Source organism: Panthera uncia (genome assembly GCF_023721935.1).
Source record: "Panthera uncia isolate 11264 chromosome C1 unlocalized genomic scaffold, Puncia_PCG_1.0 HiC_scaffold_4, whole genome shotgun sequence".
Taxonomy (NCBI): domain Eukaryota; kingdom Metazoa; phylum Chordata; class Mammalia; order Carnivora; family Felidae; genus Panthera; species Panthera uncia.
This window is the reverse complement of record NW_026057585.1, coordinates 1914730-1929664: the sequence shown is the minus strand read 5'-3', so window position 1 is coordinate 1929664 and position 14935 is coordinate 1914730. Positions and strand designations below refer to the sequence as shown.

At 40.8% G+C, this 14935-nt stretch overlaps 1 protein-coding gene across 8 annotated transcripts in view; it reads left to right on the top strand.

Annotated features, from left to right (window-relative positions):
- The first annotated feature begins 7029 nt into the window (after positions 1-7029).
- RPRD2 (regulation of nuclear pre-mRNA domain containing 2) overlaps positions 7030-14935 on the top strand; it is an 86714-nt gene continuing 78808 nt past the window's right edge. For 4 of the 8 annotated variants that reach the window (XM_049616371.1, XM_049616372.1, XM_049616370.1 and 1 more), the window contains exon 1: positions 7030-8237. In XM_049616371.1, the coding sequence (XP_049472328.1) occupies positions 8033-8237 (205 nt within the window). In that variant the 5' untranslated portion in view covers positions 7030-8032. The remainder of the gene's footprint in view (positions 8238-14935) is intronic. The other 4 variants (XM_049616374.1, XM_049616373.1, XM_049616376.1 and 1 more) reach the window with 3 other exon arrangements.

Here is a 14935-nt window from a genome sequence, read left to right as displayed (position 1 = left end):
TGAGAGAGCTTTAGAATAGAAGAGATGGAAAAAGAAGGGACTGCTAAAGGCCATAAGGAAAGAGTAGTACGATCTCTCTTCATTTTAGAGGTAAGTAAACTTTAATCCAGACAGGTGAAATTAACTATTCCCGGAGCAGGATGAAATCTGAAAAGCTTGCCAGGACTCAGCAATGAACTGGGTGCTTGCTAGTAATCCTCTCTGAATCTGTGAGATCGGAGCTAGAGAATTAAACTCATTTTTGATACTACTTGATTTAAGCAAATCCAGGGGAAAAATTCATTGTTACAGAAATATTTTTGCTTTATTAAAGGATTCATCACAATAATGTGTAAATAGTTTATATACAACTTCGAAAATGTATTTGCATAAGGCCTAAAAGGAATATTTATACTATAATATACAATTATGCATTGTAAAGTGTAGTGAGACTTAACTGTGCCTTGAACAAGTCTTTAATCTCCCTGTGCCTCAGATGTTTTTTGTTGTTTTTAAATTTTCTTGACCCCCCCATACTGTATTCAGCATTGTGTTCAGTAAGCATTGCCTGCTTTATCAGAAAAAACAAGAGAAAACTAGATTTTAGAGATGGGGAATCTGAAGCTTAAAGTGAGTAAGTAATTTGCCCCAAGATTATGGCTACTAAGTAATTGAGTTTAGTTTGAACCCAGGTTGGTCTGACTGGAGCCCAAACTCTTAGCCCCTACATATGCTGTTTCACTTGTGAAATAAGGTGGTAGGGACAGTTCTTTCAAATGAATGTGATTCTGAGAGTAGTTCCTATCTTGAGATGCTGTTCTCGTTTGAAATACATTGTGAACTTAAGTAATTCCTTTCATAATGTTTGAAATTAAGTGTATTATCTCCAGTTAATGGCAGTTATTTGTCCTTCAGAATTCTAGGAAGAATTTAAAAGTCATTTGGAATTTACTATAGAGAATAAAGTGAGATGATCAAGGTAGAAAATAGCTTTCTTGGTTTAAAATGTGAATATAAAGTAACTGGACTGATTTCTCTTCCATGTATGTGGCTTATTTTGATGAATTTCCAGAAATATCTTGGGGGAAAGTCAGTATCTTTGGAATATAGATATCCAATAATTATTTTGGATAAGACAATTCAGTAATAACGCTGTTGAGCATTTTACAATTTTCAAGGTGCTTTTGCATGTTACTCAATGCAATATTCCTGGAGGTAAGAAAACACAGATAATTTCAGGGCAGAAAATGTTATTGCACAAAAGAGAAATTCCATCCAGTTGGAATGATCAGGGAAGTTTTCACGAAAGAGGCAATTTAAAATAGCTCTTGAAAGATGGGTAGGATTTTGATAACAGAAGAGGACACTTTAGGCATAAAGAACAGAATTAATTATAAATAGAAAATGACAGGCTATATTTAAGGCAAAGAACAGTTTGGAGCCCAAGGAGCCACGGAGGGAAGGCATTTGAGATAATACTGGGACGTTAGATTGGAACCATTGTAGAGCGTCTTAAAAGTCACGGCTCTTACTTGATAAGTAACAAGGGACACTTTGTTTTGAGCGGAGGGAAATTAAGATGTTCATCTGGTAATAGTACATAAGCTGAAGAGCTAGACTGGAAAACTTACTGCAATGCTATTGATGTATAATTTATTAGGATGGTAATGATAACTGTTAGGAAGAAGGCAAGGGAATGGAAAAGGAACTCATTCAAGAGATTTCTATGTAAAAGTCTATTGGATTGATAACTAGATGGAAGGGGTGGAATCAAAGATAAGTAGGATATCCAGCTAAAATATGTCTGAATGCAGGTTATAAAATTTAATCTTTAGGAGAGGATAAGGAGAAATGACAAAAGGGCTAAAAATGGAACTTTGGTAAACACGGGATGAGAAAACTAGCAATGGGCAGAGAAAGCCATTAGTTTAGTAGAGTCTGATTAAGGATTGTACATGTAACAAAAGCAAAAGGAAATTCATTTTAAGAAAGGTTTAAGTGTTGGGGCACTGGGGTGGCTCAATCAGTTAAGTGTCGGACTCTTGATTTCAGCTCAGGTCACGATCTTGCAGTTCATGGGATTGAGCCCTGTGCTGTTAGCTCAGAGCCCATTGGGATTCTCATTCTTCCTCACTCTGCCCCTCCCCATGCTCGCTACCTCGCTCTCTCACTCTCTCTCAAAATAAGTAAACATTTTTTAAAAACAAGAAAGTTTCAGGAGCACTTGGGTGGCCCAGTCGGTTAAGCGTCTGACTTCAGGTCACGATCTCGCGGTTCTGAGGTTGAGCCCTGCATCCGACATTGTGCTGACAGCTCGGAGCCTGGAGCCTGCTTTGGATTCTGTGTCTCCCTCTCTCTCTGCTCCTCCCTCTGCTCACACTCTGTCTCTCAAAAATACACAAACATTAAAAAATTAAAATTAAAAAAAAGAAATGTTTGGGGTGCCTGGGTGGCTCAATTGGTTAAGGTCTGACTTCAGCTCAGGTTGTGATCTCACAGTTATGAGTTCCAGCCCCACATCAGGCTCTGTGCCAGCAGTGCAGAGACTGCTTGAGATTCTCTCTTACCCTCCCTTTCTGCCCCTCCCCCACTTGCACTCATTCTCTCAAAATAAATAAACTTAAAAAAATGTTTAAGTGTAATAACAGATGACATAATCATCAAACTTTTACTAACCCAGGCACTACTCTAAGCACTCTACATGCGTTAACATATTTAATAATTATAGCATCACAGAGGTTAAATTTATCTAAAATTCCTGCTGGTAAGTGGCATAGCCTGAATTTCAGCAGTCTGGTTCTAGAGGTCTTGTTCTTTTAAATTTTGGGGGCTTTTTTTAATGTTTGTTTATTTTTGAGAGAGAGACACAGAGCACAAGCAGGGGAGGGGCAGAGAGAGACACAGAATCTGAAGCAAGTTCCAGGCTCCAAGCTGTCAGCACAAAGCTCAATGCCAGCCTCAAACTCCCAAACCGTGAGATCATGACCTGAGCCGAAGTCGAACACCCAACCGACTGAGCCACCGAGGCGCCCCTAGAGGTCTTGCTCTCAACTATTACACTTTCTAAGAGAAAAGTGAAAGGTGAAGCCTATAAATAATGCACCAGAATTGGCAGTTAACAGATTATTAGCTTTTTAAGAGGGTGTTTCCTCAGGACTTACTATAGTACACACCTATGTCACTGAGAAAAGAAGCAACTGAAGAGAATTTCTGTACATTCTCACCAACAAGTCTACCAAAATCTCTACTAGATTACTTATGTTCCTATTACAAGAAAGGAACTGTCTGTGGAACTATCTACTCAAGGAAACCAATCCAGTAATTGTCCCATCTCTATCCTGTTTCAATAATTAATCCTCAATTTTTCATTTGCATCGGCTACAATTATTTCCCATCTTAGAAAAAGAACCCCTTGATTTCACATTTCCCTGCAGCTTCAGCTCCATTTCTCTGCTTTCATATTTTTTATATTTTTTAAATATTTTATTTTTTTAAAGTAGGCTCCATACCTAACGTGGGATTTGAACTTACACCTTGAGATCAAGAGTCACATGCTCCACTAACTGAACCAGCCAGGCACTCCCCCCCCCCCCCCCCCCATCTTATTTCTCGAAAGAGCTGTCTATACAGGATATTTCCACTTCTCCCATTCTCTCTAGAACCTTCTATCACTTCACTTCCTGGGAACAGCCCTTGTCAAGATGACTATGATGCCAGGGCACCTGGGGGTCTCAGTCGGTTGAGTGTCTGACTTTGGCTCAGGTCATGATCTCACAGTTTATGGATTGGAACCCATGTCAGGCTTTGTGCTGACAGCCTGCTTTGTAGTCTCTGTCTCCCTCTCTCCACCCTTCCCCTGCTCACATATTTTCTCTCTCTCTCAAAAATAAACATTAAAAAAAAAAAAAACTAAAAAAAAGATCACTCTGTTGCCAAATCCCGTGGTTATCTCAGTCTTCAGGCAACCTACACAGCGACATCTGACACAATTGATTAGTCCTTCCTTCTTGACAAACTTTCATTACTTCTTTCAGAACATTATTCTCTGAGTTCTCCTTTCACTAGTCATTCCTTTTCAATATCCTTTGCAAGTTGTTCCTTATATCTTAGTCCTTGGACTTCTTTTCTTATCTATACTTATTCATTTCCTAGGCAACCTTACCCATCTCACGGCTTTAATACTCACAATTCTTTACTTTTTTCTTTTTAATACTGACATTTCTTTAAAGTTTTGTTTGCTTGTTTACTTATTTTAGTAATTGCTACCCTCAACATGGGGCTCACACTCACAACCTTGAGATAGTTACATGCTCTTCTTGCCAGTCAGCCCTAAATACTGCCTATTTTTTTTAGGGCAACATGCAAGCTTTATTAAACAAAAGTAAAATATTAAGAGAAAAACTGACTAGAAAAAAGTGTATCTTAAACACCTTACAGTAACCTACTTGCAGTTGGATTTAACTGAGCTCTGTTGCTGTGAAGAATACAGCTCATGAACATATATGAAAGAACAATTTGTACATTTTTCAAGTATTCACTGAACACTACCTTATGTACACAGATATATTACATTGGAAAAAGATTTATTGGATGGTCCCCAGATATACTTCATAATTTTTATTAATCTTTTGGAAGAGGTCGTCTAAAGAGAAGAAAATATTCTGGCTCATGAATCATGTAATGAAGCCAGCCTATACTCTGTTGGTCACCCAAGTCTCATCTACTCCTTTTCTGAAATCAGATGGATGTTTAGTACTTGTTTGGAAAGTTCCCTGGGTAGCATGACATGCTAGGTCACTACTTTATCATAGAAGAATACAACTCAGGAACAGCCAGATGAAGAGATGCACAGGGCCAGCTATGGGGAAGGGCATGGAGCTTCTAGGACCTCTCTGGGTGCCTGTCTCCAAATTATGAGCTCACCAACCCAGAAGCTCCAATACTGAAAATTCTTAAATTTATGTTTCCTACCCAGATCTTCCTTGTGAACTTCAGACTCACATGTCTAGTGCCATTTATGTATCTGATATCTCAAACTCAAGCTTCCATAACTGAAATCCTGATTCCTACTCATTTCTCACAGGACTGCTTCTCCCGCTTTCTTCTTCTGGTCCATCTGAGAAAGTGGCAACTCCATTCTTCTAGTTCATGCATTTTCAAGGTTCTTTTTTTTTTTTTTTTTATTTTTTTTTTTTTGGGGGGGGGTGGTGGAAGAGGGGCAGAGAGAGAGGGATAGAGAGAATCCTAAGCAGGCTTTGCTCAATCTCACTAACTGTGAGATCATGACCTGAGCTGAAACCAAGAGCTGGATGCTGAACCAACTGAGCCAACCAGCTGCCCCATATTTCATGTATTTTCAATGGGGGCAATGTCACCCCACAAAAGGGAGGAATGCAGTTCTTGGGCAATGAGGAATTCTTAGATACTACAGTGGTTTGTAAATCCGTAAAATCCAAACATACACAACACATTCTTTCTTTTTTTTTAAGTTTTTATTCATTTAAGTAATCTCTACACCCAATGTGGGGCTCAAACTCATGACCCTTAGTTCAAGAGTTGCACACTCTTCCAACTGAGGCAGCCAGGCACCTCAAAGATTTTAGTACTTCCTAACTCTGTATTGAATAAAACATGCAGCACACAAACAGATATACAGTGCATCTGGGCATTAAAATTCAATGGGGACTGAGAGATTAGGGAAAAAAATGTAAAAAGGATCTTTAGGGGCAACGATAATGCAAAAGGCTGAGAAACACAGTTGTAGTTGCTCAGCTCACGACCCCCAGTGCCTGCCATACTTGACTCGTTTTTCTCATACTCTCCTTAAATCCAATGAGCAATTCTTTTGGCTCTACCTTCAAAATATGTCCACGATCTGACACCACTTCTCATTATCTTTTTGCTACCACTTTTGTGCAAGCCATCGTTTCCTTGTCTGGATTATTTCAACAGCCTCCTTGACTCGTGGCCCTTAAATCTATTATCAACATAGCAACCAGTTAAAAAGATTGCCGTGTAATTTTTCTGTTTAAAACTCCTCTGCATAGAACCGCTCCCCAACTCAAAGTTAAAAGCCAAAATCCTTACAATGGCCTGCAAAGCCTTATATGAACTCTCTCCCTTCACCTCAGACCTCATGTTCTACCTCTCTTGCTCTTCTCCAGCCACACTGGCCTCCTTGTTCTTCCTCGAATATGTCGAGACATTTATAATTTTAGGTCCTTTGCACTTGGGTGTTACCTCTGCCAGTATGTTCTTCTCTACCTTCCCCATACCTGCTTGGTTGCCTTATTTTCAGCATTCAGATAGTGTCTCTTCCTTCCAGAAGCCTTCCTGGATCACCAAACCATTTCCCTTCCCCTATAGGATCACACACACAATATCCTCTCTTCCTTACTGCTTCATACGTCTTCATAGAAGTTATTACTTCCTGATATATATTTGTTTATGGTCTCCTGCTACTAAGTCCCACAGGGAGGGGATTTTTTTTTCTGTTTTGCTGTTTTACTCCTCCATATCTAGAACTGTACTTGGCACAAAACGTTCAACTTTTTGTTCAATCAGTATGAGCTTCAATCAATATATTTAATCAATACGAGCTTCACAAAACAGGTTCCCTGCCTCAAGAAACGTTGAGTCCACTGGGTAGAGGTAAAAGACATAAAATACAATAACTGCATGTGCTCAGTGGGACACAGGAGCCTCCAAATCTGCCCAGAGGATTTACGTACGCAGATACGATGGAATGGTTAATCGAGGTTGTGCTAATTTATAATACAATAGACAGCCAAGGCTCTTATAAACTATAATGTATTAGGCAATTGTGAGATTATTATAATTGGCAAAGGTGAGATCACATCTTCCCTATTATTACTTCCTCGTCTCGAAAAATTTACGGGGGATTTACTTCATTCACTTCCTCTTTAATCCAAAAACCTTACTGGCTGTGAATGGTATCGTCCAAAGGGAGTGTAAAATATTGTTTGGTCTGGGAGTCTGCGTAGCGAAGGGCTCGCTGGGGCTGGCGCATGCGCATCTTCCAAGGCCCGGCAAGATGGCTGCCAGCCACTTTGTCGCGCGTCGGTGCCCCGAGGAGTTGGCGGCGGCGGCAGCAGCAGCTGCCAGACAGTAACAGTGGCCTTTGACCGGTGGGAATTTTACAGCCTGCTGTGTGAGCTGGACAGCCCCAGGAGGGAGACTTTGCTAGGAAGCAAAAGGCGGGGCGGAGCGGTGAAGCCCCTCCCCCAACCTCTCCTTAGTTTGACCAACTCCCTCACCCTCCTGCGTTCTTCCTTCTAGCCCGCTACACGCTGATCTGCTGCGCAAGCGCACAAATAATCGAAGAGCCTTCTTGGCCCTTGGGGCTTGCGGGCTTCTGCGCGCGCTTCTCGTTCTTGCCCTTGGATTGGTCAGATTGCCCCGCCATCACGCCTCCCTCTGCTTTCTAGGTTGAGAAGGAAGCGGGGAGGCGGGGCTAAGCAGCGCGTGCGCGATACTGTTGCTGTCCCTTTGCTGCTATTGCGTTGCAAAAAAAAATCCTGATTAGGTAGCCTTGGGCCTTTTCTGTGCTAGAAGATCTAAAGGAGAAAGATTTCTGCAACTGAAGGGGCAATCGGGTAGTATTAAATTTGAGATATTAACGCCTACCCTTACAGGAGTGTGTGTGGCGTTGGAGTGGGGAAGAGCCTTAGCTTTGAGAGCCGAAGAGTGTAAAACCATTAATTTCGGGGCCAGGCGTTTTGAAAGGCTTCGCAGGACCTTGTTTTCTGCGTAATTCTTCCGTTATTGACTGGTTCAAACACAACCCCTTGAACAATTCTGATAAACCTTTGATACCCGCAGCCCCTCCTTCCAGCGTGTAGGAGCCGCCAGCGTGCCCGGCAGCGGGTCCTCCCGTCCTACCTCTCGAAGAGCCTAGCGCGTGCACCATCCCCACCCCCTGGCCTCCCTCCCCACCTACGGCCTTCACGCACTCGCAGTGATTGTTTTGCCCGCTCCCGCCGCCGCCGGCGCGGCCGCCAGAGGAGCAGCAGCGCTTGTGCAAACCGGGAAGATGGCGGCCGGCGGCGGCGGAGGCAGCAGTAAGGCCTCCTCCTCGTCGGCCTCTTCGGCAGGGGCTCTGGAGTCCTCGTTGGATCGAAAATTCCAGTCGGTAACCAACACCATGGAATCTATTCAAGGCCTGTCGTCTTGGTGTATAGAGAACAAGAAACACCACACTACTATCGTCTACCATTGGATGAAGTGGCTCCGGAGATGTGAGTGTTGGGGGTGCCTAGGGAAGGGAAGACTGGGGAAATGGAAGGAAATCCTTCCCTAAACGCCTGGGGTTTTCCCACGGAGTCACTGCATTCGGTTGGCGTTATTCACGTTCAAGCTTTGACGCGAGTGTTCCCAAGCCCAGACTCCATTCCCAGCCAGGGTTGCCCAGAACTGCAGGAAGCTCATCATTTCTTGGATTTTTTTACTAGCTGCTGACTTGGTGTGTGTGACCTTGGGCCCTTGGGCCTGGATCTTTCGGGATGTAGGTATTACTTCTTTTCGGAGCCTTGTGAGGTGCTGTTAGCTTTACTGAACCTTCGCGGAAATTGTCGCGTCCGTTTGTTTCTCATAGGCCTTGACGTGCAAATGGTTTTCCTGATGATAGACAAGCTTTGGTTTAAGCAGTAGCAAACCCACGTACTTGGTTGGCATGTGTTGGACCACTCTATTTTACGTTGACCTAAATTCGTGATGTGTAATAAGAAGGGCCTTACTTGGGTGAATGTTGAGAAGTAACACGAGCTCCACGTAGAGCTGAGAGGACCACCTGGGAGGGTTCCCTGCACCCGTGTTAGCTGCAAATAAAATACGGGCTTCTTGATACCAGAAATAACTGTAGTCAGTGTCATCACTGATGCCTTAAAATATAAAAAATGTCCGGCTATTTTTCAGCACCTGTAATGCCTTTTTAAAGAAATGAGTTTGGTGTCCTAGGTAATCAAAACAGGAAATCAAGAAATGTGCTTTTTAAATATGTAGTACTTTTTTTTTTTTTTTTCCAGTGACTGCTTTTTTGTCTCTTCGGGGGATTTTTTCCCACTTTGCTGCTTTACTACAGAAAAGAAGTATATTAAACTGGCAGGAAGCATGGATTGTCAGCAAAACATTTCAAATCTTTTAGGAGTAAGTGTGAAGTCACTGTTGCTTCCGGCTGAGAAGAGAGAGAGGGTTAACCCTAATGCCATATATATCTATTTGACTTTTAGGTCTTTTGTTGCTTCTTGTCTGTGGCATGTCACCAGTGAGACCCATCTTCTAGTTACTCTTCTTATTCCACTTCTGCCATTGCCCCTGTAATGTTTGGACTTGTATTTACCTTTTAGGGAACAGATGGATAAAACTTATGAAATCATAGGCCCCAGTCTTCAGACCATTTGTGTATATAAAGTTATTGTTGGTAGAGATGTCTTGTGGTTCTTTGAATAACATATGCCAGAAAGGTTGTAGAACCAAGACAAGATTACCTAGATTTACTAATAGATCAAAGTTACTTTCTTTCCAAGAAGTAAAGTTAGAACATACGATAACAGGCATCATCAAAGACTCTCATCTGCTATCTGCCCAGTCCATTGTCATTTACAATATCTCATTATACTTTAAAATATCTACAATACTTTAAAATATTTACAATATCTCATTATACCTTAAAATAATCCTAAGAGGGGCGCCTGGGTGGCTCAGTCGGTTGAGCTTCCGACTTTGGCTCAGGTCATAATCTCATGGTCTGTGAGTTTGAGCTCTGCATCGGTCTCTAGGCTGACAGCTCAGAGCCTGGAGCCTGCTTCGGATTCTGTGTCTCCCTCTCTCTCTGACCCTCCCCCGATCATGCGCGGTCTCTCTCTTTGTCAAAAATAAATAAACATTAAAAAAAAATTTAAAAACAATAACCCTAAGAGGTAGATTTTTTTTTTCAGTCATTGATTTCAGGTAGGGAAACTTAAGGCTCAGCAAGTAAATTCCTTAACGTTACACAGAAAAAGGGTGGAGTTAGGATTTTACTCTACAAATACCAGATGACAATGGCCACATTTAACTTTGTAAAATAATGTTTTCGAGATTAAAAAAAAAAAATTAGTCTTTCATGTACTTGGTTCACCAGTGGTAGCAAGTGCTCACGTGAGTTTGAGAATATATTCTCTCTTGTTTTAAACCATTTTTACTAAGTTATACAAGCATTTAACATTCCCTACCTTTGAGCTCTGGTGCTTTAACTGTATGGTTACATCATTTGCAAGAATAGGTTGACTCCCATCCCTGCCTTGTGGGATTTCAAATGACAATTAGAATTTTTTTCCTAGTTAGCAATAATAAGATATAATGAAGCCAGAATTTTTCTGCCTCTACTTTGTTGATATTTTGCCTAAGCTTATTTCCCTAGTTGATGTCTTGAGTGAAAAAAAATGATTGCTCTAGGAAAACAACACTTCATTTGAAGTGTATTATATATAGTTTATACAGTTAAATGCTTTTGGCTTTCTAACAACTTGATTTTTTTTTTTCCTAGTGGAATGGAACTTTCTAAAATGGTTAAGGGTATATATAGTCCTTTTGTGTTTACATTTAATGAACATCATTCATCTCAATGTAAGTAAAGCCTTTTGAGAGAAATATTCAGGAGAGTGATGAAGGGCCCAGTGAAAATAGTTTATGCATTGGGCCTCGTTTAGTTTCATACTTCTTTACAGTTGAGATTCTTTCAGAGTTTGGTTTCTAAGTTTACTTTCGGCAAATTTGTGAAGTAGGTACCTGGCATTCCCGGCCTTTCTGTCCGTTTTCCTGATGTCACTTTCGCTTCTCTTTTTTGTTCTGGCATCCATTCATTATTTAGTAATTTGTGTTTAGTCTTCAGTGTGAATTTAAGGAACTGTTAGATCTTCCAAAGATATTTTCATTTGATCCTGTGTTTCATAACGTATTGACAGGCTTTTGTTCATTTTAAAGGAACTAATTCAGAGAAAGCAAGCAGGCTTCTTTTTTTTATTTTTTTATTAAAAAAAATTTTTTTTAATGTTTATTTTTGAGAGAGACAGAGACAGAATGTGAGTGGGTTAGGGGCAGAGAGAGAGGGAGACACAGAAGCAGAAGCAGGCTCCAGGCTCTGAGGTGTCAGCACAGAGCCCGACGCCGGGCTCAAACTCACAAGCTGTGAGATCATGACCTGAGCCAAAGTCGGATGCTCAACTGACTGAGTCACCCATTTGCCCCGCAAGCAGGCTTCTTGAAGATGGGTTCTAACTGATTTTATTCAGGCTTATTTTAATTTGTCTGGCTGAAATATTCATTGTCATCATATTTTTTAAAAGATTTTTTTATTTTTTTATTTTTAAGTAATCTTTATACCCACTGCTGGGCTCGAACTTAGAATCCCAAGATCAAGAGTCACATGCTTCACTGACTGAGCCAGCCAGGCACTGCCATTGCTGTCATTTTTAAAAGTGGTCTTTCTATAGTATAAACAGATGTCATTCCTGTGCTTCAGAATCCTCCAGTGATATCCCAGTGCAACAGGTTAAGATCTAAACTACTTTTACTATGGTCTTCAAAGTTCCTACAACATCTGTCCTGTCTACTACCTTTCAGGCTTCTTCCAGTTCTGTTTCCTCATCATTTAGATTCAACCTCATATATTACTTTTTCAGAAAGGCCTTTCCTAAATGACCTTATTTCAGGGGGTCCCTTCAGTTGCTTTCTATCACTTCACATTATTTTCAGTATATGAAATTACCATGTTTATTTGTTTACATGCTTATTGTTTCTCTTCTCCCACCAGATGACAGGGCTAGGTCTTTGCTGCTGTATCCCCAAGCAACTAGAACAGTGTTTGGCACAAAGTAAGCAATCAGTAAATATTTGCCAACGTAATTTTGTGTACTAATAAATCAAGAACTTGAATTGTTTTAATTTCTGTTTATCAGAAAGAAATATTTTTTATAACTTAGTGAAAGAAAGGATAGATATGGTTGTCAGCAGGTTCAAGATAATAGCTCTTTTTGGACTTGATGTGCAGTTGACCAGATTACCATTTCTTTACTTCATTTGTCCCTCCTGTTTTTAATATTAAATAGGAATCAATGTGGAAAAGTAGAAAAAGGCGTACTTTAGAATTAGACCTAGATTCATATCTTAATTCCTTCACTTAATACCTGACTCCACACTTAAATTGTGAGCCCCAATTTGTGATCTGTAAGTAGAGGTAGTAACTATGTCTCATAGAATTGCTATCTAGGTTTTAGAAGGTAATATATGTATTTTAGCATAGGTAAAAAAAATCCAAATTATTTATTATGATAATAATGGTGCAGATGGTCTTAAAATCCTGAGTATTCAGAATAATTACAGCAGAGTTTTGTTTTGGGTATGGTCCTGGAAATTACATTCCCAGTTAAAGCCAAATGGATTGGACTCTGTAGTGTATTAGCAAGTGCTCTGAAGAACTAGTGGAAATTATTATGTTCATGATAGTTCCATATTGTTTTGTTTTTGTTTTTTCATGTTTATTTATTTTTGAGACGGAGGCTAGGAGCACAGAGCCTGATGCCAGGCTTGAACTCACAAACCCAGAGATCGTGACCTGAGCTGAAGTCAGATGCTTAATAGATTGAGCCACTCAGGCACCCCCATATTGTCTTGTTTTTAACCATTGAATGGGTTGGTCTGTTTTGAAGAAAAGGTGGATATAGGAAAGTAGAATCGGTTGTAGAGCAGAAAATCTGTTAAGAATAACCTTCAGCTAATTTTATTTTTATTTTTATTTTTTTTAATTTTTTTTTTTTTAACGTTTATTTATTTTTGAGACAGAGAGAGACAGAGCATGAACGGGGGAGGGGCAGACAGAGAGGGAGACACAGAATCGGAAGCAGGCTCCAGGCTCCGAGCCATCAGCCCAGAGCCCGACGCAGGGCTCGAACTCACAGACTGTGAGATCGTGACCTGAGCTGAAGTCGGAGGCTCAACCGACTGAGCCACCCAGGCGCCCCCAGCTAATTTTATTTTTAATTTTTTAATGTTTATTTTTGAGAGAGACCCAGTGTGAGTGGGGGAGGGGCAGAGAGAGAGGGAAACATAGAATCCCAAGCAGGCTCCAGATTCTGAGCTGTCAGCCCAGAGCCTGAGGTAGGGCTTGAACTCAGGAAAGGTGAGATCAGGACCTGAGCTGAAGTAGGACACTTCACCGACCAAGCCACCCAGGCGCCCCTCCCTTCAGCTATTTTTGATATAAACTTTAAATATTTACACCCCACTCCTAACCTTCTACTAATTAATATACTTCAGTAGTTATCAACTTAATGGCCAGTCTTTTTTTCTTCTACCCCTCTTTTTCCCCCTCCACTTCATTTGAAGGAACTCTCAGTACAATATAGTCCTTTCCAGCGCCCCTCCCCCCGCCAGGAGAAGCTGTTGTATAAACATGGGCTAGCAAAAAAAAAAAAAATCTCTTTCTACAGGATTAAGTTGTTGCAGAGAATTTGCAAAGTGCAGTTACCATTTTTGATTTATGGCAATGGTTTGTCAGTTTGGGTCTCAGGATCCTTAGATGGACCATGAAAGTGGTGGTAATTTTGTACTTTTATCAAGTGCTTACTATGTGCTAGGCACCTTTCCTAGCATTTTACACATATTAATTAATTCAGTCCTCACAACGCTTTGAAGTAGGTATTGTTATGATCCCATTTTACAGATGAGAAAACGGAGACACTAAGAGATCGAGTAATTTAACAGACCTAGTAAGTGGTGGAGCCAGGATTCCAGGCATTCAGGGTTTTAGAATATACACTCTTAGCCACTGTACTACACAGCCTTTCTGATTTATAAAATATTCTCTACCATGAAGAAAACTTTTGATTACTTGCTTATTTATTCAATATTAGGCAATATAGATTAACCAGAATGTTTAGATTTTAAGTCTCTGTGTGTTTTTTTTTAAAGTTTGTTTATTTATTTTAAAAGAAAGAGAGCACGCATGTGTGCGGAGGAGGGGGAGGGGCAGAGAGAGAGAGAGAGAGAGAGAGAGAAAATCCCAAGCAGGCTCTGCACTGTCAGTGTGGAGCCCAACACAGGGCTCAAACTCACAAACTGGGAGATCATGACCTGAGACAAAAAAAGTCAGATGCTTAACTGACTGAGCCACCCAGGCACCCCAAAACTGATAATCTTATGTGGATTTTGAGTTCTGATAGGCATTTATGTTTTCATTTAATATAGAATGGAAAGACAAGTTGAACATGTTAGCTGTGAAAGCTGACTACTGGCTAAAAATCTCTAAATGTGAGGTGCATTTGGATTAAATAATAAAGCAGGGGGGCGCCTGGGTGGCGCAGTCGGCTAAGCGTCCGACTTCAGCCAGGTCACGATCTCGCGGTCCGTGAGTTCGAGCCCCGCGTCAGGCTCTGGGCTGATGGCTCAGAGCCTGGAGCCTGTTTCCGATTCTGTGTCTCCCTCTCTCTCTGCCCCTCCCCCGTTCATGCTCTGTCTCTCTCTGTGCCAAAAATAAATAAAAAACGTTGAAAAAAAAAAATAAATAATAAAGCAGGGGTTTTTTTTTGTTGTTGTTGTTTTGTTTTGTTTTGTTTTTTTAAAGTAATCTCTATGCCCAGTGTGGGGCTTGAATTCACAGCCCCAAGATCAAGAGTCTCATGCTGTACTGACTGAGCCAGCCATGTGCCCCATAAAAGACTTTTCTTGACAAAAAGTTTGGGGTGCAGTACTGGTCAGTGGGGAGTGTAGTCTGCTGTCTTATCTTTAATAATTGCACAAATTTAAAGGTCTGGGGCCATTTCTGCAGGTTTGGCTTCTGAAAGCCTTTTTAATTACCTATCGTATATATACAAAAGAGTAATGCAGGTGGACTAGATACAGATTCTGACTTTGAGCATCAAGATGAATTTTGCTTATAAGTCCCTAGTTTCCATTCAGT